The sequence below is a fragment of the Salvelinus alpinus genome, chromosome 31, assembly GCF_045679555.1.
Source record: "Salvelinus alpinus chromosome 31, SLU_Salpinus.1, whole genome shotgun sequence".
Lineage (NCBI taxonomy): Eukaryota > Metazoa > Chordata > Actinopteri > Salmoniformes > Salmonidae > Salvelinus > Salvelinus alpinus.
The window spans coordinates 19,238,455-19,261,644 of NC_092116.1; the positions used below are offsets into that span (position 1 = coordinate 19,238,455).

The window sequence follows — 23,190 nt, forward strand, 5'->3', positions numbered from 1 at the left end:
CATAATTTCAGTAACAGGTGATTTTCTTTCATTTGCGAGCTGAGCAACTAGCCTGTACAGGGTTGATACAGACATTGGCAAGTCAAAATAAAGGACTTTTTCAAGCACTTAGTTGTAATTTTCAAGGATCTACATTTTTATATTTAATTGTTGTAACAGCCTATAGGTAAAAATATATAATAACCTCAAAATGTATGCAACAAATATGCATTACCACTTTAAAAATGAATATCTTTTTAATAGGCCTACCCAATGGAATTATACATTGACATTTATGGACCAACATTTCTAAAAACATGTTTTAATTTTTGTAATTATGAGGTATTGTGTGTAGCTCTGTGAAGGGGGGGGGGGGGAATCAATGGAATCCATTTTGAATTCAGGCTGTAACACAAGAAAATGTGGAATAAGTCAAGCGGTATGAATACTTTCTGAAGGCACTGTATGTGTGCAGCGCGCGTGTGATAAATAATCAACATAACAAACAAACGGCTCCGGGAATCAATCCGTTTTTTAAAATCAATTGTATAGCCTAGATTAAAAATAGCATTATTACAATAATTTTTCACTGGCACAAGCGCGCCACTGACGGGGATGATCGACTGGCCCGGAGGGTTTCCAAAACCGGGCAGCCCTGTATGTCGAGCCTGACACACAGAAGGGCATTCCCGTGCCGTTGTTGCCTCTTTATAAAGTTGGCTTATTTTTGGTCAATTGCACATTACTGTTTGAATAAATTATGATAATAAAACAAATTAAGCTAATTGTCTAACCCCAAAATAACGTGACCAGGTAAGAAAAGTTCACTGGCACCCTTTTGATCAATTAAAAGAAATGTGTGTTGCACTACCAAGTCAAACAGTCACAAATTTGGTCGTAGTATCGAACCCTTTTATAGTGCCGAAGCCTATTTAATGAAACACTGGCTGTTGGTGTAGGCAACGGATAGCAAAGCAGGGAATCCCCAGTTCCCCACTGATCTCCTTTTTGAAAATGGCAAGTTCATTTTCTCATCCATAAACGCATATCAAGTGCAAGTACGCTGGAGGGCCTTTTCAGGAGGGAAGTCTACTGTGGATAGCTAAAATAATGATTATGATCACGTTCTCTCAATTGTTATATTTGGCCTATGGGGACACCTATACATTTGGCAGCCACGCACGAGTGACCAGTGTAGCCTTTTATCGTCTACAGTCGTGGCCAAAAGTTTTTTAGAATGACACAAATATACATTTTCATAAAGTCTGCTGCCTCAGTTTGTATGATGGCAATTTGCATATACTCCAGAATGTTATGAAGAGTGATCAGATGAATTGCAATTAATTACAAAGTCCCTCTTTGCCATGCAAATGAACTGAATCCCCCAAAAATATTTCCACTGCATTTCATTTCAGCCTTGCCACAAAAGGACCAGCTGACATGTCAGTGATTCTCTCGTTAACACAGATGTGAGTGTTGACGAGAACAAGGCTGGAGATCACTCTGTCATGCTGATTGAGTTCGAATAACAGACTGGAAGCTTCAAAAGGAGGGTGGTGCTTGGAATCATTGTTCTTCCTCTGTCAATCATGGTTACCTGCAAGGAAACACGTGCTGTCATCATTGCTTTGCACAAAAAGGGCTTCACAGGCAAGGATATTGCTGCCAGTAAGATTGCACCTAAATCGACCATTTATCGGATCATCAAGAACTTCAAGGAGAGTGGTTCAATTGTTGTGAAGAAGGCTTCAGGGCGCCCAAGAAAGTCCAGCAAGGACCAGGACCATCCCCTAAAGTTGATTCAGCTGCGGGATCGGGGCACCACCAGTACAGAGCTTGCTCAGGAATGGCAGCAGGCAGGTGTGAGTGCATCTGCACGCACAGTAAGGCGAAGATTGTTGGAGGATGGCCTGGTGTCAAGAAGAGCAGCAAAGAAGCCACTTCTCTCCAGGAAAAACATCAGGGACAGACTGATATTCTGCAAAAGGTACATGGATTGGACTGCTGAGGACTGGGGTAAAGTCATTTTCTCTGATGAATCCCCTTTCCAATTGTTTGGGGCATTTGGCAATAAGCTTGTCCGGAGAAGACAAGATGAGCACTACCATGAGTCCTGTGTCATGCCAACAGTAAAGCATCCTGAGACCATTCATGTGTGGGGTTGCTTCTCAGCCAAGGGAGTGGGCTCACTCACAATTTTGCCTAAGAACACAGCCATCAACACAGCCATTGATTGATGGGTCCATTTAGGGTGTGTGTGCGAGTTCGCTAATTCTTTCTAAGCCTATGTCCATTCAGAAGGTTTCCTACAATAGCCTGTCTGGACTCCATCTCTTAAGAGAGAAGGGACTAATAATAGAAGAGAAATGAGCATCATAAAACTAAAAGTCAGCAAGTCATGATGACCAGCATACAGTGTATTCAACCCCCTTGACTTTTTTCACATCTTGTTACGTTACAGCCTTATTCTAAAATGGATTAAATGTTTTTCCCCCCCTCATCAATCTACACACAATGCCACATAATGACAAAGCAAAAACAGGTATTTAGAAATGTTTGTTAAAAAAAATTGGAAAATGACATTTACATAAGTATTCAGACTCTTTACTCAGTACTTTGTTGAAGCACCTTTGGTAGCGATTACAGTCTCGAGTCTTCTTGGCACAGCATGGCAGACATGTATTTGGGGAGTTTCTCCCATTCCTCTTGGCATATCCTCTCAAGCTCTGTCAGGTTGGATGGGGAGCGTTGCTGCACAGCTATTTTCAGGTCTCTCCAGAGATGTTCGATCGGGTTCAAGTCAAATCAAAATCAAATCAAATGTTATTTGTCACATACACATGGTTAGCAGATGTTAATGCAAGTGTAGCAAAATGCTTCCGACAGTGCGGTAATATCTAACAAGTAATCTAACATTCACAACAACTACCTTATATACACAAATGTAAGGGATGGAATAAGAATATGTCCATATAAATATATGGATGAGCGATGGCCGTGTGGCGTAGGCAAGATGCAAAAGATGGTATGAAATACAGTATATACATATGAGATGAGTAATGTAGGATATGTATACATTATTAAAGTGCCATTATTTAAAGTGACTAGTGATACCTTTTATTAAATCAATTTATTAAAGTGGCCAGTGATTTGCGTCATAATGTTGGCAGCAGCCTCTATGTTAGTGATGGCTATTTAACAGTCTGATTGCCTTGAGATGGAAGCTGTTTTTCAGTCTCTCGGTCCCAGCTTTGTTTCACCTGTTCTGACCTCGCCTTCTAGATGATAGCGGGGTGAACAGGCAGTGGCTCGGGTGGCTGTTGTCCTTGATGATCTTTTTGGCCTTCCTGTGACATCGGGTGCTGTAGGTGTCCTGGAGGGCAAGTTGTTTGCCCCCGGTGATGCGTTGTGCAGACTGCACTACCCTCTGGAGAGCCTTGCGGTTGTGTGCGGTGCAGTTGCCGTACCAGGCGGTGATACAGCCCGACAGGATGCTCTCGATTGTGCATCTGTAAAAGTTTGTCAGGGTTTTGGGTGACAAGCCAAATTTCTTCAGCCTCCTGAGGTTGAAGAGGCGCTGTTGCGCCTTCTTCACCACGCTGTCTGTGTGGGTGGACCATTTCAGTTTGTCCTTGATGTGTACACCGAGGAACTTAAACCTTTCCACCTTCTCCACTATTGTCCCGTCGATGTGGATAGGGGGGTGCTCCCTCTGCTGTTTCTTGAAGTCCACAATCATCTTCTTTGTTTTGTTGATTGAGTTGAGTTTATTTTATTTTTACAGGGACAGTGCACATTAATCAACGTTTCAGTAAAAGTGCCGGTTTTAGCCAGCCGGCTCATTTTCAACCGCAGTCCCTGGGCAGGTTATTAAAAACAATTACAATATAGACAATCATTGAGCAGTAAGCACATGCAGAGCAACATAGGACAAGCAAGACGTAGCATACAGAAATAGCAACATAGGACAAGCAAGACGTAGCATACAGACAGAGCACCATAGAACAAGCAAGACGTAGCATACAGACAGAGCAACATGGGACAAGCAAGACGTAGCATACAGACAGAGCAACATAGGACAAGCAAGACGTAGCATACAGACAGAGCAACATAGGACAAGCAAGACGTAGCATACAGACAGAGCAACATAGAACAAAAAGCAGCAAGACAAAATTCATAAAAGCAACTAAGTGTTTCCACACCTCACAAGCTACAGACAACATGGAAAGCGGCAATACACAGCTAGGGATTATGTTCACAAATCTGATTGACCTTTAGCCATGTCTTCATGCATTTTGTGAAAGTGTGATATGTGGTGCAGCTATGTGTGTCTGATGGCAGTGTATTCCAGACATGGGAAGCTCTCACAGAAAAAGCGGATTTACTAAAGGTGCTTTTCCTTAAGGGAACTATACAGTCACCTGTCATTGCAGACCTTGTGGATCTGCTGCCATATGTTTGGGTTTTCTGTTTAACAAAAATACTGAGTGGAGGGGGAGCCAGGCCATTTAGGATCTTGAATACAAGACATACGTCGGTGTATTGCACAAGATTTTCCCAACTCAGGAGCCCATGCTTTCTGAGGATGTAACGGTGATGATGGCTATTGGGCTTCCTATCAAGCACTTTGAGAGTCTGTTTGTAGACAAGACTGAATAGGTTTTAATGTTGTACAGCAAGTTTGGGCCCAACTAGTCAAGCAGTATGTTAAGTGGGGGAGTATCATAGATTTGAAGTACAGTTTTGCTACCTCTGTAGTCAAGCAATTTCGTATAAATCGGAAATTAGCTAGGTTGAATTTGGTTATTTGAATGACCTTTTTCACATGCTTTTTAAAAGAGAGTTTGGAATCAAGTATGATGCCAAGGTACTTAAAATCAGATACCACCTGGAGCTTCTCCCCTGACACGTAGATATCTGGCTCAGTAGCATCTGTTGCCCTCTTTGTGAAGAACATGCAAACAGTTTTTTTTCACATTGAGATGCAAACACGAGTCACTGAGCCACTTTGTAACCTGGACCATTACAGTAGTGAGTTCTTGTGCAGCTTGTTATTTGCTCTTTGCATGCACATATATCACTGTATCATCTGCATACATTTGAACTTCAGACTGTTAGTGGAATTAAATAATTCCTCTAATGTACTCATTAATTAAATTCAATCTGTCTATTTATAAGAATTTGTAAGATACTTATTAACATAAAATAGACAGGATACAGTCTTATTAAAATTAGATGATAGTATTTATTCTCTGAGCACGCTACCATTTGATCATAAACAACAGGTTTATATACAAGATATGATGTCACAGGTTACAGAATAAGTCTCCTTGTCCTGACAAATAGAAAACAGGTTCAAAAGTTCATTCCAACTTCCCAGCGCACACACATGACACACAATATAATCTATTCTCCTGAAGGCTCACTATAATTTATTACCACTTTAGCAGACAACTCAAGATAATGGAAGACCTAAAAAGTTACCCACAGCCTTATCTAAACATCTCAGGGCTAAGTTGGGTCAGTTCAACCATAGTTTAACGACCCTTTCTGCTTATTTTATAATCCACAACACAAATCTCTTTTCACCAGGCGTGCAGAGTTCAATTAGTTATAGTTTTATCTAAAGCTAGAAATTGTTTTCATTATTTATTAACAAAATTCCTAACAAGACCCAGGACAGACAGAGGGCAGATCATTAATGTACAGGCTGAACAGGAGTTGCCCCAGTATTGACCCTTGGGGCACGCCCACATCATAGCTAAGAGTGGGCAACAGCTCATTGCTCACTCTGACACACTGAGTTCTGCCTTCAAGGTATGTTTTCATCCATCTCAAGGCATCGGGGGAAAAGTTGAACTTGGACAATTTTGTGATGAGAATCTCATGGTTAACAGTATCAAAAACCTTCCTTAGGTCCAGAAACACAGCCCCAACAACGCCCCCTTTGTCCATCTTGGACTTCACATTTTCCAGAAGAAAGCAGTTGGCCGTTTCTGTGGAGTGTTTCGCTCTGAAGCCAAACTGCATGGAGTGTAATGTGAAGGGGCTGTTGTTGAGGTGGGCAATCAGTTATTCTGCTACACACTTTTCAACAACCTTTGACACCACAGGTAGTATACTAATGGGCCTGTAGTTACTCACGTCAGCAGGGTCACCTGGGGGTCGCCTGATTTAAAGATGGCTGTTTTTATGGCCGACTTCCAATAGATGTGTTGGTGACCTTATTAATGGGGCCAATGAGGGACTCTTTGTAGTTTTTAAGAAAGGTAGAGTCCAGCCCAAACACATATTTGGCTTTATAGTTCTTTAGTGAGCTAATCACCTTGTTCACCTTTGACTCAGAACCTCCCTTATGATGAAGACAGGTTGAGCGTCATTCACTAGCACTGAGCCCAAGAAACCAGTGGAGGGGTTCTGTGTCAGTACCCTGACAGAGTCAATAAAGTAGGAATTGAAGGCTATTGCTATTTCGACTGCATCCTGTGTTAGATTGTTATTCACCACGATTTCTAGTCTTTTTGCAGTGTTACTATGGTCTTTCCCTGTTAACTTTTTTAGATTCTCCCAGATCAATTTAGAATTTCCCTTTGCTTCACCAATTAAGTTAATAAAAAAGTTTGCCTTGGCCTGTCTGATTTCTTTCATCACCTTATTTCTCAACATGGTAAACCCACGTCTGTCATGCTCCAATTTGGATCTTAGGGCTATTTTTAGAGCATAATCTTATTCTTTCATCAATTTCCAGATTTCTCCATTTAGTCAAGGAAGTGTGCTCTTGGCCAGGTTTGGATTTGATTTTCTTTAGGAAACCATTTATTGTAGTTTGGATTGTGGATAGAAAAACCTGACTATCAGCTTCCACGTCTGTATAGGACAAGAGATCATTCCAGTTAATTCCCTTAATTGCGTTTTCAAAATAGTTGAATTCGCTCTTAGGTATTCTTAGTTGATCCGGCTTTCTAACAGTAGAGAGGTTAAACCTGCTCTTAGACAGCTTTCTGGCTATAAGTGTCAGATTATGATCAGATAGCCCAGTAACCATATTGAATGATTTAGTCACTCTCTCTGGTTTATTACTGAACACCAAATCAATCAGTGTTTTAGAGCAACAAGTCACCCTGGTTGGCCCTTTAACCCCTCTTGGGCACGTGAGACGGTAGCGTCCCACCACTTCAACAACCTGTGAAACTGCTTGGCGCCAAATTCAAATACAGAAATACTCATTATAAAAATTCAGAAAACAAAACATATTTTACATAGGTTTAAAGATTAACTTCTTGTGAATCCAACCACGGTGTCAGATTTAAAAAATGCTTTACGGCGAAAGCATACATTACGATTATGAGAACATAGCCCACAAGACAAATCATTACAAACAGTAGCCAGCCAGATAGAACAGTTACACAATTTAGAAATAGAGATAAAATTAATCCCTTACCTTTGATGATATTCATATGGTTGCACTCAGCAGACTTTCATTTACTCAATAAATGTTCCTCTTGTTCGATAAAGTCTCTTTTATACCCAAAAACCTCCGCTTTGTTCGCGTTTTCTTCAGTAATCCACAGGCTGAAACGCAGTCAAACCAGGAAGCCCAAAAAATCCAAATTGTATTCGTAAAGTTCATAGAAACATGTCAAACGATGTTTATATTCAAACCTCAGGTTGTTTTTAGCCTAAATAATCGATACTATTTCAACCGGACAATAACGTTGTCAATATAAAATGTAAACAAGAAACGCACTCTCTCTGTCTTGCGCAGGAAAAAGCTCTGTGAAATTTTAGGGTCCACTCATTCAGACTGCTCTTACTTCCTCATTTTTCAGAATACAAGACTGAAACACTTTCTAAAGACTGTTGACATCTAGTGGAAGGCATAGAAACTGCAAGTTGAGTCCTAAGTCAAGGGATACTGTAATGGCATTGAATAGAAAACTACAAACCAAAAGAAAAACTACTTCCTGAATGGATTTTTCTCAGGTTTTCGCCTGCCAAAGCAGTGCTGTTAAACTCACAGACACTATTTTAACAGTTTTGGAAACTTTAGAGTGTTTTCTATCCACATCTACCAGTTATATGCATGTCATATCTTCTGGGCCCAAGAAACATACCGTTTAATTTGGGCATGCATTTCATCCAAAATTCCGAATGCTGCCCCCTACCCTAGAGAAGTTAACTAGCTGTGTAAGGTCAAAGGTATTAGTAATCCGTTTGAGTGTTTTCCTACAAGACTTGTCTGCATAATTAATATTAAAATCTCCCATTAAGATGACCTCTTTCCCAAAATCAAATTCCCTAAGCATGTTATTAAACTGATCAAATAACACTTTTGGTGGAAGGTGGCCTATACATTCCAATAAGGGTAAAAGACATTTGAGTGAGAGGTTGTTTTCCTGACACCACTCTCCGAGTGCCCTCACCTCCTGCCTGTAGACTGTCTCGTCGTTGTTGGTAATCAAGCCCACTAATGTTGTGTCGTCTGCAAACTTGATGATTGAGTTGAAGGCGTGCATGGCCACGCAGTCATGGGTGAACAGGGAGTACAGGAGGGGGCTGAGAACGCACCCCTGTTGGGGCCCCAGTGTTGAGGATCAGCGAAGTGGAGGTGTTGTTTCCCACCTTCACCACCTGGGGGCGGCCCGTCAGGAAGTCCAGGACCCAATTGCACAGGGTGGGTTTGAGACCCAGGGTCTTAAGCTTAATGATGAGCTTGGAGGGTACTATGTTGTTGAATGCTGAGCTGTAGTCAATGAACAGCATTCTTACATAGGTATTCCTCCGATCCAGATGGGATAAGGCAGTGTGCAGCAGAGGTCGACCGATTTTATGATTTTTCAACACCAAAACCGATTATCGGAGGACCAAAAAAAGCCGATACCGTTTAATCGGACGATTTTTAAATGTTTTATATATATATATTTGTAATAATGACCATTACAACAATACTGAATGAACAATGAACACTTTTTTATTTTAACTTAATATAATACATCAATAAAATAAATTTTGTCTCAAATAAATAATGAAACATGTTCAATTTGGTTTAAATAATGCAAAAATAAAGTGTTGGAGAAGAAAGTAAAAGTGCAATATGTGCCATGTAAAAAAGCTAACGTTTATGTTCCTTGCTCAGAACATGAGAACATATGAAAGCTGGTGGTTCCTTTTAACATGAGTATTCAGTATGCCTACCACCGCTCAGTCAGACTGCTCTATCAAATCATAGACTTAATTCGAATATAATAACACACAAATGCGAGCCTTAGGTCATTAATATGGTCAAATCCAGAAACTATCATTTCGAATACAAAACGTTTATTCTTTCAGTGAAATACGGAACCGTTCCGTATTTTATCTAAACGGTGGCATCCATAAGTCTAAATATTGCTGTTACATTGCACAACCTTCAATGTTATGTCATAATTACGTAAAATTCTAGCAAAATAGTTTGCAACGAGCCAGGTGGCCCAAACTGTTGCATATACCCTGACTCTGCGTGCAATGAACGCAAGAGAAGTGACACAATTTTCCTAGTTTAATATTGCCTGCTAACATGAATTTCTTTTAACTAAATATGCAGGTTTAAAAAAATATATACTTTTGTGTATTGATTTTAAGAAAGGCATTGATGTTTATGGTTAGGTACATTCGTGCAACGATTGTGCGTTTTTTCGCAAATGCGCTTTTGTTAAATCATCCATCGTTTGGTGAAGTTGGCTGTCCTTTGTTAGGAAGAAATAGTCTTCACACAGTTCGCAACGAGCCAGGCGGCCCAAACTGCTGCATATACCCTGACTCTGTTGCATAGAGCGCAAGAGAAGTGACACAATTGCCCTAGTTAAAAGAAATTCATGTTAGCAGGCAATATTAACAAAATATGCAGGTTTAAAAAGATATACTTGTGTATTGATTTTAAGAAAGGCATTGATGTTTATGGTTAGGTACACATTGGTGCAATGGCAGTGCTTTTTTGTGTGAATGTGCTTGTTAAATCACCCGTTTGGCAAAGTAGGCTGTGATTCAATGATAAATTAACAGGCATCGCATCGATTATATGCAACACAGGACAAGCTAGATAACTAGTAATATCATCAACCATGTGTAGTTAACTAGTGATTATGTTGAGATTGATTGTTTTTTATAAGATACATTTAATGCTAGCTAGCCCCTTACCTTGGCTCCTTGCTGCACTCGCATAACAGGTAGTCAGCCTGCCACGCAGTCTCCTCGTGGAGTGCAATGTAATCGGCCATGATCGGTGTCCAAAAATGCCGATTACGATTGTTATGAAAGCTTGAAATCAGTCCTAATTAATCGGCCATTCCGATTAATCGGTCGACCTCTAGTGTGCAGTGTGATGGTGATTGCATCGTCTGTGGACCTGTTGGGGCGGTATGCAAACTGAAGTGGGTCTAGGGTGGCAGGTAAGGTGGAGGTGATATGATCCTTGACTACTCTCTCAAAGCACTTCATGATGACAGAAGTGAGTGCTACGGGGCGATAGTCATTTAGTTCAGTTATCTTTGCCTTTGGTATAGGAACAATGGTGGCCATCTTGAAGCATGTGGGGACAGCAGACTGGGATAGGGAGCTCTGGCTGGGCCACTCAAGGACATTGAGACTTGTCCCGAAGCCACTCCTGCGTTGTCTTGGCTGTGTGTTTAGGGTCGTAGTCCTGTTGGAAGGTGAACCTTTGCCCTAGTCTGTGGTCCTGAGCACAAGGATCTCTCTGTACTTTGCTCCGTTCATCTTTGCCTCGATCCTTACTAGACTCCCAGTCCCTGACGCTGAAAAACATCCCCACAGCATGATGCTGCCACCACCATGCTTCACCTTAGGGATGGTGCCAGGCTTCCTCCAGACGTGACGCTTGGTATTCAGGCCAAAGAGTTCAATCTTGGTTTCATCAGACCAGAGAATCTTGTTTCTCATGGTCTGAGAGTCTTTAGGTGCCTTTAGGAGTGGCGTCCGTCTGGCCACTCTATCATTAAAGTCCTGATTGGTGTAGTGGTCCAGAGATGGTTGTCATTCTGGGAGGTTCTCCACAGCTCTGTCAGAGTGCCCATTGGGTTCTTGGTCACCTCCATTACCAAGGCCCTTCTCCCCCGATTGCTCAGTTTGGCCAGGCGGTCAGCTCTAAGAAGAGTCTTGGTGGTTCCAAACTTCTTCCATTTAAGAATGATGGATGCCACTGTGTTCTTGGGGACCTTCAATGCTGCAGACATTTTTTGGTATCCTTCCCCAGATCTGTGCCTCGACACAATCCAGTCTCGGAGCTCTACAGACAATTCCTTCAACCTCATGGCTTGTTTTTTGCTCTGACATTCTGTAAGACCTTATATAGACAGGTGTATTCCTTTCCAAATCATGTTCAATAAATTGATTTTACCACAGGTGGACTCTAATGAAGTTGTAGAATGGAAACAGGATGCACCTGAGCTCAATTTCGAGTCTCATAGCAAAGGGTTTGAATACTTATGTCAATGTGATATTTCAATTTTTTTATGCGGTATTGTCTGTAGATTGCTGAGGAAAAAATACTATTTAATCTGTTTTAGAGTAAGGCTGTAACAAAATGTGGAAAAAGTCAAAGGGGTCTGAATACTTCCCGAAGGCACTATGTTGCGAGGAACGGCGACAGATGAGTTTCTTTCCTCATTCATGGCATGCAACAGAAGCAAACCGTATTTGAATTGAACCTTGTAGGTTAATATTTTCTTTATCATTATTACACTCATTATGGAGTCCTCTCTAGCCACTTTGAACAACATGATCTTGCATTGACACTTCTCACAAGCACTTCATAACGGAAGTTTTTATTGTTGTTCTTAACTTTCTAACTCTATTGCGCCAAATTTGTGCGCATCCCATATTCCATAATGGTATCATGGAAAATATGAATGTTGTTTCCAAATACCAATCAGTACCTGCACCTTAAATCCAGTTGCATATTGAACATTGAGATTGCCGAAATGCCAGTCTCTTTGGCAAATGACAGGAGTGGAATGCTAGCTAAAAAGACTGGTTCCCGGACTAGCACCAACACACCTGATTCAACAAATCATCAAGCCCTGGATTAGTTGATTCAGGTGTGCCAGGATTGAAAGATATTGTCATTTTCACAAAGTGAATTGATGGTCAGTTATTAATGACCTTTTTTTATTTTTTATCACCCTCTCTAGATGACGTGGTCTCAAATTACTTCACCAAGGGCAAGAGGGGCAAGAGGTCTGGAATCCTGCTCATCTTCTCATTCCTCAAGGAGGCGGTGTTGCCTAGTCGACAGAAGATGTACTGATGCTCTACCTGGGGGTTTGGGGGGGGGAGTACGACGATGATAGATTTGGGAAGGGACTAAAGGAGAGGTGGCTGAGGAGGAGGGAAGAAAAGGAGGAGGAGGAGGAAGGAGAGTGCATCGTAGCAGAGCTGATGAGAGCTCCCACTATTACTACGGACTAGCAGCAGTGCGTTTTACAGGACTTGTACATCTCTCTTACTCTCTTCTGTGTCCGAAATGGCATCCTATTCCCTATATAGTACACTATATAGGGAATAGGGTATCCATGTCGGTCTGTGATGACGACTGCCAACGAACAACTGAAGGCTTCTCCCTCCCTCTCTGGCTCCTGTTCTCCAGCTACAGTAAAAGCCTCTGTAGGCTCTACTGCAACACTCTTCTGTTCTGTTTTATAAAGGTTTGTTAAGGAAACTACGTGCTGGTGTGAGTCGTCTGGGCCGTATTCATTAGTGCAAAACGGAAACGAGCGTTTCTTATTGGACAAGTTCATGTTGTTCCCTCTCTGTTTATAGTCAGTTTTCTTCTGTTTGGTGCCCAATGAATAACAGCTAAGTGGAGAAGTCCGGTTGGAAGGGAGAATGAGAGCACGGTTGGCGTAAAACGAGGCCAGATAGGATCTCTTGAATGAGTCCAAATGGCACCCTATTTCCTACATAGTGCACTACTTTTGGCCTGAGTCCCATGGCCTTGGTCAAAAGTAGTACACTATATAGGGAATAGGGTACCATTTGGGACGCAGACCTTGTGTTGTGTGCTGGGCCGTTAACTCCCTACTAGTATGGGGTCGCCTATAACCCAATGTTTGTACGTGGACCCATAGGAATTAATTTTTTTGTTTCTTCACTGTTCCCCATTCATTGACTCCATCGTTATAAAATTACTAATTCTCTTGAACTGTTTCAAAGAAGACAAAAAGCTTAAATAATATAAGTGATTTTTTGGGGGGGGATATCAATTGATAAAAAAAACTGAACAAACAAACATTCCCACAAATACTTGTGCAATGATTTCTGTATGCCTGTTATGGCTGAATCTGGGTGTGTTTAGAGAGAGGAACTGATAACGTGATTATTAAAGAGGCAGTACATGGTGTGAGACTCATCACTGATTGGTTGTATGGAAGATGCATGGTATAAGACTGATTAGCTGTGAGGCAGGTACAGTGCCTTCAGAAAATATTCACACCCCTTTTTACACATTTTGTCGTTTTGCAGCCTGAATTTAAAATGGGTTAAATAGAGATTTGGAATGAGCTTTTGAGACATTTAAATAAAATGAAAGCTTAAAAAAGTATTCAACCCCTATGTTATGGCAAACCTAAATAAGTTCAGGACTAAAAGTGTGCTTAACCAATCACACAAGTTGCATGGACTCACTCTGTGTGCAAAAATAGTATTTAACAATATTTTTGAATGAGTACCTCATCTCTACCCCACACATACAATTATCTGTAAGGTCTGTCAGTTGAGCAGTGACTTTTACACCCAGTCACTACAACGATACATGCGTCCTTCCTAACTCAATTACCGGAGAGGAAACCTCTCAGGGATTTCACCATTAGGCCAATGGTGACTTTAAGACGGTTACAGAGTTTAATGGCTGTGATAGAAAACTGAGGAAGGAACGACAACATTGTAGTCCTCAATACTAACCTAATTGACAGAGTGGAAAGGAAGCCTGTACAGAATACAAATATTCCAAAACGTGCATCCTGTTTGCAATAAGGCACTAAAGTATAACTGCAAAAAATGTGGCAAAGTGTTATGTTTGGGGCAAATACAACACATCACTGAGTACCACTCTTCATATTTTCAAGCATGATGGTGGCTGCATAATGTTACGGTTATGCTTGTCATCGGCAAGGACTAGGGAGTTTTTTGGGATAAATACAGCTAAGCACAAGCAAAATCCTAGAAGAAAACCTGGTTCAGTCTGCTGTCACTGGGAGACTAATTCACCTTTCAGCAGGACAATAACCTAAAACACAAGGCCACATATACTCTGGAGTTACATACCAAGATGACATTGAATGTTCCTGAGTGGCCTAGTTACAGTTTTGACTTAAATCTGCTTGAAAATCTATGGCAAGACTTAGAAATGGCTGTCTAGCAATGATCAACAACCAACTTGACAACTTGAAGAATTAAAAAAATAATATGGTACAATCCAGGTGTGCAAAGCTCTTAGAGACTTACCCAAAAAGACCCACAGCTGTATTCGTTGCCAAAGGTGATTCTAACATGTATTGACTCAGGGGTGTGAATACTCATGTAAATTAGATATTTCTGTATTTCATTTTCAATAAATTAGCCGAAATACCTCAAAACATTTTCACTTTGTCATTATGGGGTATTTTGTGTAAATTGTTGAGATAATTGATTAAATCCATTTTGAATTCAGGCTGTAACAACAAAATATGGAATAAGTCAAGGGGTATGAATACTTTCTGAAAGCACTGTACATGGTTTGAGACTCAATATGTGATTGTCTGGGTCGAATGTTCAGCACTTTGCAGATGAATGGCATTGCCGAGTCGTGTTCAGAAGGTATGCATTGGGAAACGCGTTGAAGCAGAAAACGAGAAAGGAGCGTTCTAATTGGACTACTGAACTGAACACTACCCCTGCTACCACAAGGCACTGAGCATTGTGTGCTTACTGTCTGTGTATGAGCTTCTTTGGCTAGCAGCAGTAACAGAGGGGTGAAAGGTCAAGCAGAGGTCAGAATATGCCATCTCCGGGGTGTGAAGTGCTTCTCAGGAACTGTGTGTGTGTGTGTGTGAGGACAACCACAGCTCCCCCTCCACCCCCTACCTTCTCTTGACAAGCTCTCACCTGGAGACCCAGTCTAGACCCTGAGGGAGTTTCATCAAGAGACCAGACCTCCGTTTGTGACAGGTGACCCAGGTCACTGCGATCTCACCCCTCTGTCACCCTGCACCGCTCCCTTACCCTCACACAGGAGACTGAGGAGCTCCGAAAAGTGACTGGAGACTGGTAAACTCAGAGCTGTAGTTCCACTCATGCATAGCCTGTGTGACATGGGGGAACGAGTTATCACACTTACAATGACACAATGACACAACAGCACTTCATAGGGATAACAGTGTGTGGTGTAGAGAGATACTGGAACATTGTTTTTAGGGAGCCCGGAATGAAAGGTCTCCTGTATTCAACAACATACATATTCATAAACAACCTATTGGTACCCTTTGTTAGCTCTGGAAGTCCTTGTACTGCCTTACATAATCTTTACGGCAATTCTATTGAACAAAGAATCTGCAGCAGAGTTTCCCAAACTCGGTCCTCAGGACCGCAAGGGGTACATATGTTTTTTTGCCCTAACACTACACAGCTGATTCAAATGATCAAAGTTTGATGATTCATTTATTATTTGAATCAGCTGTGTAGTGTTAGGGCAAAAAAACATATGTACCCCTTGGGGTCCTGAGGACCGAGTTTGGGAAACGCTGGTTTACAGTATTAATGCCACCAGTAATGTGTCTCAAATATCACACCCTTGAATAAAACTCATGATATGTTCATTCGAAAAATATGTTAACCCGATTTCCTGTGATGTTTTGTGACATAAGTGTCTCTCCATTATAGTAGTGTAAGACTGGCAGGAAGTGGATCTCTCAACCCATCAAGGTAAAGGTTATCTTCAACGACAGATCTAGGATCAGATTACCCATCCTAACTTTAACCAATAAAGGGATGAAAGAGATCTGACTCCATATCAGTGATTAGGGGTAATTTCTACCTCTTCCTTCTCCTTCCAGTCAGTAGTGGCCAGGCTTCAGCTCCTCGGCCATTTTTATGGCCACCTCTATCCTGAAGGACCTTCCAGTGCAGGGAGGGGACTGACTGGGGGACCCGTCCCACTTGGTAGTGTACTGGGGATGTCCATCCCCATGGGCCCTGTAGAGGGTGACGTGGCACCTCAGGTCGGGCTCCGGAGGGGACCTCAGGCTGGATGCTCAGACGTACCCCCGGGCGGGGCCCCTGAACGTTGCCCGCAGGGGACCTTGGTCCCATGGCTTTGTGGCCCCTCGTCTATGGAGAGGCACTGGCCAGGAGCTTGGTTCCATGTGGCCGTAGGCTCAGAGGAGCGGGAGGCCCTTCTTATCGGCCCACGCCGTGACCTTCTCTTCTATCAGCTCCTGTCTCGCCACCTGAGCTAGGTCACCACAGAAACCAAGAGACATGAAGGAGAGAGAGGTAATAATCTTTAGGGAAAAAGTGATTCCTTTTTTATTATTTTCAAGAGAGGACTTTTGAACATTGTTGACGATGTTAGATCTATGCAAATCATAATAGTAGTCCTATCTGTAAAATATGTAAGAGAGTATTAGTTATAGTAACAGTAATAATAACTATGCATAGTGTTTCCCACACCTTCTCTATGCTCTCGGCCCTCCTGTGCATGTTGAGCAGATACTGCTGAAGGTTCTGCAGCACCCTGCGTCTCTCCATCTCTCTAATTCTCTTTCTATCACATAGAGTCCTTGAGAAAGCTGGTGGCAAACAGCCAATCACACTGTATGTCACTTCACTACAAAACTACAGCAGAGCAGATTTGGATTAAGACATCAGCAGCATCTACTAATGAGCGTCTCTCTGACGTGGCTGTACTACCTGGTAAGTACACGACTACTACACACCAACGAACACACACACACATCTCTCTCTCTTTCTGTCTCACACACACCTCTCTTTCTGTCTCTCACACACACCCCTCTTTCTGTCTCACACACACCTCTCTTTCTGTCTCATACACACCTCTCTGTTTCTGTCTCACACACACACACCTCTGTTTCTGTCTCACACACACAGCTCTCTTTCTGTCTTACACACACACACCTTTCTGTTTCTGTCTCACACACACACATCTCTCTGTTTCTGTTTCACACACAGCTCTCTGTTTCTGTCTCACGCACACCTCTCCGTTTCTGTCTCACACACACACCTCTCTTTCTGTCTCTCACACACCTCCCTGTTTCTGTCTCACACACACATCTCTCTGTTTCTGTCTCACACACACCCCTCCGTTTCTGTCTCACACACACACCTCTGTTTCTGTCTCATACACAGCTCTCTGTTTCTGTCTCATACACAGCTCTCTGTTTCTGTCTCATACACAGCTCTCTGTTTCTGTCTCACACACACCTCTCCGTTTCTGTCTCACACACACACCTCTCCGTTTCTGTCTCACACACACAGCTCTCTGTTTCTGTCTCACACACACCTCTCCGTTTCTGTCTCACACACACACACCTCTCTTTCTGTCTCTCACACACCTCTCCGTTTCTGTCTCTCACACACACCTATCCGTTTCTGTCTCACACACACAACTCTGTTTCTGACTCACACACACCTCTCTTTCTGTCTCTCACACACACCTCTCTTTCTGTCTCTCACACACACCTCTGTTTCTGTCTCACACACACATCTCTGTTTCTGTCTCACACACACACCTCTCTGTTTCTGTCTCACACACACATCTCTGTTTCTGTCTCACACACACACCTCTCTGTTTCTGTCTCACACACACACCTCTCTGTTTCTGTCTCATACACACCTTTCTGTTTCTGTCTCACACACACATCTCTCTGTTTCTGTCTCACACACACATCTCTGTGTTTCTGTCTCACACACACCTCTCCGTTTCTGTCTCACACACACACCTCTCAGTTTCTGTCTCATACACAGCTCTCTGTTTCTGTCTCACACACACATCTCTGTTTCTGTCTCACACACACATCTCTCCGTTTCTGTCTCACACACACATCTCTCTGTTTCTGTCTCACACACACCTCTCCGTTTCTGTCTCACACACACACCTCTCTGTTTCTGTCTCATACACAGCTCTCTGTTTCTGTCTCATACACACCTCTCTGTTTCTGTCTCACACATCTCTCTTTCTGTCTCTCACACACACCTCTCCGTTTCTGTCTCACACACACACCTCTCTGTTTCTGTCTCATACACAGCTCTCTGTTTCTGTCTCACACATCTCTCTTTCTGTCTCTCACACACACCTCTCCGTTTCTGTCTCACACACACATCTCTCTGTTTCTGTCTCACACACACATCTCTGTGTTTCTGTCTCACACACACCTCTCCGTTTCTGTCTCACACACACACCTCTCAGTTTCTGTCTCATACACAGCTCTCTGTTTCTGTCTCACACACACATCTCTGTTTCTGTCTCACACACACATCTCTCCGTTTCTGTCTCACACACACATCTCTCTGTTTCTGTCTCACACACACCTCTCCGTTTCTGTCTCACACACACACCTCTCTGTTTCTGTCTCATACACAGCTCTCTGTTTCTGTCTCATACACACCTCTCTGTTTCTGTCTCACACATCTCTCTTTCTGTCTCTCACACACACCTCTCCGTTTCTGTCTCACACACACACCTCTCTGTTTCTGTCTCATACACAGCTCTCTGTTTCTGTCTCACACATCTCTCTTTCTGTCTCTCACACACACCTCTCCGTTTCTGTCTCACACACACACCTCTCTGTTTCTGTCTCATACACAGCTCTCTGTTTCTGTCTCATACACACCTCTCTGTTTCTGTCTCATACACACCTCTCTGTTTCTGTCTCACACATCTCTCTTTCTGTCTCTCACACACACCTCTCCGTTTCTGTCTCACACACACACCTCTCTGTTTCTGTCTCATACACACATCTCTGTTTCTGTCTCATACACACATCTCTGTTTCTGTCTCACACACACCTCTCTTTCTGTCTCTCACACACACATCTCTCTTTCTGTCTCTCACACACACCTCTGTTTCTGTCTCACACACACATCTCTGTTTCTGTCTCACACACACCTCCCTGTTTCTGTCTCACACACACACATCTCTGTTTCTGTCTCACACACACCTCTCTTTCTGTCTCTCACACACACCTCTGTTTCTGTCTCACACACACCTCTGTTTCTGTCTCACACACACCTCCCTGTTTCTGTCTCACACACACACGTCTCTGTTTCTGTCTCACACACATCTCTCTTTCTGTCTCACACATCTCTCTGTTTCTGTCTCACACACACATCTCTCTGTTTCTGTCTCACACACACATCTCTCCGTTTCTGTCTCACACACACACACAGCTCTCTGTTTCTGTCTCATACAAAGCTCTCTGTTTCTGTCTCACACACACACCTCTCTGTTTCTGTCTCACACACACATCTCTGTTTCTGTCTCATACAGACATCTCTCTGTTTCTGTCTCACACACACACGTCTCTGTTTCTGTCTCACACACATCTCTCTTTCTGTCTCTCACACACCTCTCTTTCTGTCTCACACACACACAGCTCTCTGTTTCTGTCTCACACACACATCTCTCTGTTTCTGTCTCACACACCTCTCTTTCTGTCTCTCACACACACCTCTGTTTCTGTCTCATACATATCTTTCTGTTTCTGTCTCACACACACACCTCTGTTTCTGTCTCATACATATCTTTCTGTTTCTGTCTCACACACACATCTCTCTGTTTCTGTCTCATACATATCTTTCTGTTTCTGTCTCACACACACACCTCTCTGTTTCTGTCTCATACACACACCTCTCTGTTTCTGTCTCACACACACACCGCTCTGTTTCTGTCTCATACAGACATCTCTCTGTTTCTGTCTCATGATGACCATGTGGGTGGGTCTGCAGCCCAGGGGGACGCTGGCGTCCCCACACTCAAGGCCCCCACACCGGCTAATTCGTTCCTTGAGGCAACCATTATTAGCCATATAATTATAATTTTGTGCAACAACAAAAAAACAAGTTAGACAGGCCCACTGGGCAAAACATTGATCAGCCATTCTGGAATTTGCTGGAAATGCCAGACGGCCAGTCCGCCCCTACACAGTACAGCCACAGATAACATGTTAGAATACATGAACATCAACAAATAGCTAGATCTCCAAGAGATGGAGTTATTGAATTGACATCGAGTTAAGCCGCCGACAGTGCTTTATGCTCACCTGTTTTTCGAGCGTTGGAGCAGCGACCGCTTCAGGCTGAGGTGGAGCCCGTCACGGTCCCCCGAGGTGGCTGTCTGGAACACACCGCTGTCCAGCGGAGCCTTCACTACCCACTGCACCAGCACCGTCCCACCACCTACCCCGGGCTTATTGGAGGTGCATATTATCCAGTCAATAACAGCAGTTACAGTCCAGGAACATGTTGAGAATGGTAATAATAACAAAACACGTCGTCTGTTATTGTTTTTAGAAATATGGTTTGATAGTCTGAAATAAACTAGTTTGCCCAGACTCTTAGCCTTGCTCTTGGGCGGTGCGCCACCGCTTCATGTTCCGAAACAGGTTTTGAGCTGTGCTGAATGTGTGCCGTCTCAGTGTGCTCTAACTTCTGATCAAGTGCAGGCACACATCACAGTGTTACAGCCGGTTGAATTCATAGCCACAAAGTAGTCTAGCTAATTAGGATACAACTTTACCACGCAGTCACCATCTAGCTCATCTGATGCGTTTGTTGGTGTGCTCCGTGGTTGCTATGGTAACTCTCCACATTGTGCCTCTCTTTTTATGCAACAACCCAACAACCCAACACCCCAACAACGAACATAAAGGCAGAGAGATGTGATATCAACGTGTTGAGTCCTATCTGGAATGCATTTGATTTGAACACCTACTTTAACTTGTACATGGAAAAGAGTTTCAGAGTGCAAGAGGAATGACTTTCACGGTCAATTCCTTTCTCATCTTTGGCGCGCAATGTAAAGACACGTTCGATAAAGCCTATAATCACAGTCCATTGTGGAAGGCAAATAAATGATGTCCATTTTACTGCAGTTGAATGACAAGCCTGGTGTGTGTATAGAGGCGCGGTGAAGAACCCCCTGGAGGGGGCAGCACTAATTTATGCTCTTTTTCCTTCTGTTATTGTTTCTCACGCACATACAACAGCCTACAGAAGACAGCTTGGTTTCATAACGGTTATGAAACATGTCTTGAAATGAACAAAAAGTCCAAAGCAAAGACACCTCTACTACAATTCTTAAAGTCATTATCAGTAACACATGCTGAAATTATAAAGCATTTTTCCTATCAAAGTGATGGTAATTTCCACACCAATTTCCCCATCAATGTGGCAATCGTTCTACAGCATATTTTTTTTGACATGATACACAAATCTGGCACTTTGCCCCACATGGCATTTGTCTAATTACTTGCCTAATTAACAACATTGATTTACATCCTGGCCAATCTAATCTAAGGCCCCTTTGGCCGTTGTTGGGCAGGACGGAGTGTGACTGCTGTCATGACACTGGGGAATGGATACTTCCATAGAACCAATGGGTTCCTATAGCTCAGGTCAAAGCCCTGGGCAGAGGCATTGACTGCCTCGGCCGGATCCCGTGTGTGTGTGTGTTTGTGTTGACATGGACAGTGCATCAGCCTGAGTGTTCAGAGCAAAGTGTGAAGCGGTTCGATTGGAGGCCTGCTTCACTGGAACCAGCTGAGTACGTGACCAGAGAGAGCAGTGCCTGTGTGTGTGGTGATATTCTCTATGTCCCTGTGGGTCTATGTGATCAATGCTCTCATCAATGGGTTATCCTAGTCTGACCATTGATTATTGAATGAGTGTACAGTGTACCCTGCCTGAACCCATGAGAGATGGTTGCAGGGCCAGATTAAGAAATCATAGGCCCCGGGGATTAGAATTTTTTTTATAGCCCCAGCAGCAGCAGGCTGTCTACACTCGTTGAAAGGGTTTAGGTAAAAAAAAGGATAAAATATATACGACATATATAATATATTCAGTATATATTGTCTTTAATATAATTTGTTTGAATTCCCAGGGGCTTCAGCCACGTTAAGCCATTCAGAAGAAAGACCCCCTCCCTCCCTCACCATCTCATGCTTGGACAGGAGAGGCCATACTGTATGGAATTCGGATACCCGTTCTAGGAATTCTCACAATTCTATTCCTATAGTAGAATCCACATTCTATTCCTATTGTAGAATCAACATTCTATTCCTATAGTAGAATCCACATTATATTCCTATAGTAGAATCCACATTCTATTCCTATAGTAGAATCCACATTCTATTCCTATGGTAGAATCCACATTCTATTCCTATGGTAGAATCCACATTCTATTCCTATAGTAGAATCCACATTCTATTCCTATATTAGAATCCACATTCTATTCCTATAGTAGAATCCACATTCTAATCAGATGCTTGAGTGGTGTGTGTTAAGTATGGTTTCTGCTCATGACATGATAACATAGAGGTATAGGTAAAAGCTGGACCTTAGCCTTAGTATGTATTCAATCTGCTAGAGGGAGGGAGGGAGGGAGGGAGGGAGGGAGGGAGAGAGAGAGAGAGAGAGAGAGAGAGAGAGAGAGAGAGAGAGAGAGAGAGAGAGAGAGAGAGAGAGAGAGAGAGAGAGAGAGAGAGAGAGAGAGAGAGAGAGAGAGAGAGAGAGAGAGAGAGAGAGAGAGAGAGAGAGAGAGAGAGAGAGAGAGAGAGAGAGAGAGAGAGAGAGAGAGAGAGAGAGAGAGAGAGAGCTCCCATATCTACTGGGAGAAATTCCACAGTGTGCCTTCACAGCAGCAAGATTTGTGACCTGTTGCCACAAGAAAAGGGCAACCAGTGAAGAACAAACACCATTGTAAATACAACCCATATTTATGCTTATTTATTTTAACTTGTGTGCTTTAACCATTTGTACATTGTTACAACACTGTATATATATAATATAACATTTGTAATGTCTTTATTGTTTTGAAACTTCTGTATGTGTAATGTTTACTGTTAATTTGTATTGTTTATTTCACTTTTGTATAATATCTACCTCACTTGCTTTGGCAATGTTAACACATGTTTCCCATGCCAATAAAGCCCCTTGAATTGAATT

The 23,190-nt window shown here is 42.6% G+C and overlaps 1 protein-coding gene across 1 annotated transcript in view; it reads left to right on the forward strand.

Annotated features, from left to right (window-relative positions):
• Nucleotides 1-13,370, forward strand: part of LOC139560970 (protein TEX261-like) — a 30,598-nt gene extending 17,228 nt beyond the window's left edge. The window contains exon 6 of the mRNA XM_071377730.1: nt 12,165-13,370. Coding sequence (XP_071233831.1) covers nt 12,165-12,280 — 116 coding nt within the window. The 3' untranslated portion in view covers nt 12,281-13,370. The remainder of the gene's footprint in view (nt 1-12,164) is intronic.
• The last annotated feature ends 9,820 nt before the right edge of the window (nt 13,371-23,190 follow it).